Here is a 1,101-nt window from a genome sequence, read left to right as displayed (position 1 = left end):
TCACCAAAAGGTTTCCTTCAAATCTTTATATAACTTATCTCCTCCAGGATTAACAGAATAAGGTGTAGAATGAGCTTTGGTAAGGATCTTTCTCTTCAATTCCTCACTATCAGGTAAACACCATCTTCCAACAAATCTAAGACTGTCATCTGCATTGATCTCGAACTTGGAACAAGGCTCAGAGCCCACGACATTCCCCACGGCCTCACGCCACTTTTGTATTCTCGGGTCCTCTTTCTGCTTCTCCCTGATCTCAGCATATAACTCAGGCTCAATGGTCAAATCTCCAATGGAATCACCCTTCTTAATCATACAAATGTCCATCTTCTCCACTTCCTCATTTAACCTCACTCTTGACATAGCAGTGCATAGAGCATGGAAAGACTTCCTACTTAATGCATCTGCCACAACATTCGCCTTCCCTTCGTGATATACTATCTCCATGTCGTAGTCTCCAATCACCTCAATCCATCTTCTTTGTCTCATGTTCAACTCCTTCTGAGTATAAATATACTTCAAACTCTTGTGGTCAGAAAACACCTTAAAAGTAGTTCCATAAAGGTAATGGCGCCAAAATTTTAAAGCAAACACCATGGCTCTCAACTCTAAATCATGGGTAGGATAATTGTCCTTATATGGCTTTAATTGTCTCGAGGCATAAGCTATTACTTTCCCATTCTGCATCAACACACACCCCAATCCATTATTCGAGGCATCGGTATATACTTCAAAATTCTCACTTCCTTCAGGTAAAGCAAGAATATGAGCTGTAGTCAGGCGCTACTTCAAGGTTAGGAATGCCTTCTCACAACTCTCATCCCATTTTGAGAAGTCCTTTACAAACCTTCTATAATAACCACCCAACCCCAGAAAAATCCGTATATCCCCTACATTTTTCGGCCTCTCCCACTTAGCAACTGCTTCAATTTTACTTGGATCTACCGACACTCCATTTTTGACACAACATGACCCAAAAACACCACCTTCTCCAACCAAAACTCACATTTACTCAACTTGGCATAAAGATTATTCTCTCTCAAAGTTTACAATACAATTCTCAAATGCTTCACATGTTCCTCCTTATCCTTAGAATACACTAGG

General features: G+C 40.4%; 1 protein-coding gene across 1 annotated transcript; it reads right to left on the bottom strand.

The window, feature by feature from the left end:
- Nucleotides 1-486, bottom strand: LOC141630096 (uncharacterized). Its single transcript, XM_074442972.1, has one exon. It carries the CDS (start codon nt 484-486, stop codon nt 1-3), a length of 486 nt encoding a protein of 161 aa, XP_074299073.1.
- Between the last annotated feature and the right edge of the window lie 615 nt (nt 487-1,101).

Source organism: Silene latifolia, chromosome Y (genome assembly GCF_048544455.1).
Source record: "Silene latifolia isolate original U9 population chromosome Y, ASM4854445v1, whole genome shotgun sequence".
Classification (NCBI taxonomy): Eukaryota; Viridiplantae; Streptophyta; class Magnoliopsida; order Caryophyllales; family Caryophyllaceae; genus Silene; species Silene latifolia.
The sequence above is the reverse complement of the archived record's forward strand: the minus strand, read 5'-3'. Positions and strand labels throughout refer to the sequence as shown.

Excerpts from the sequence above, each read along its gene's own strand:
- LOC141630096 (XM_074442972.1), bottom strand. The coding sequence starts at position 486 with ATGAGACAAAGAAGATGGATTGAGGTGATTGGAGACTACGACATGGAG.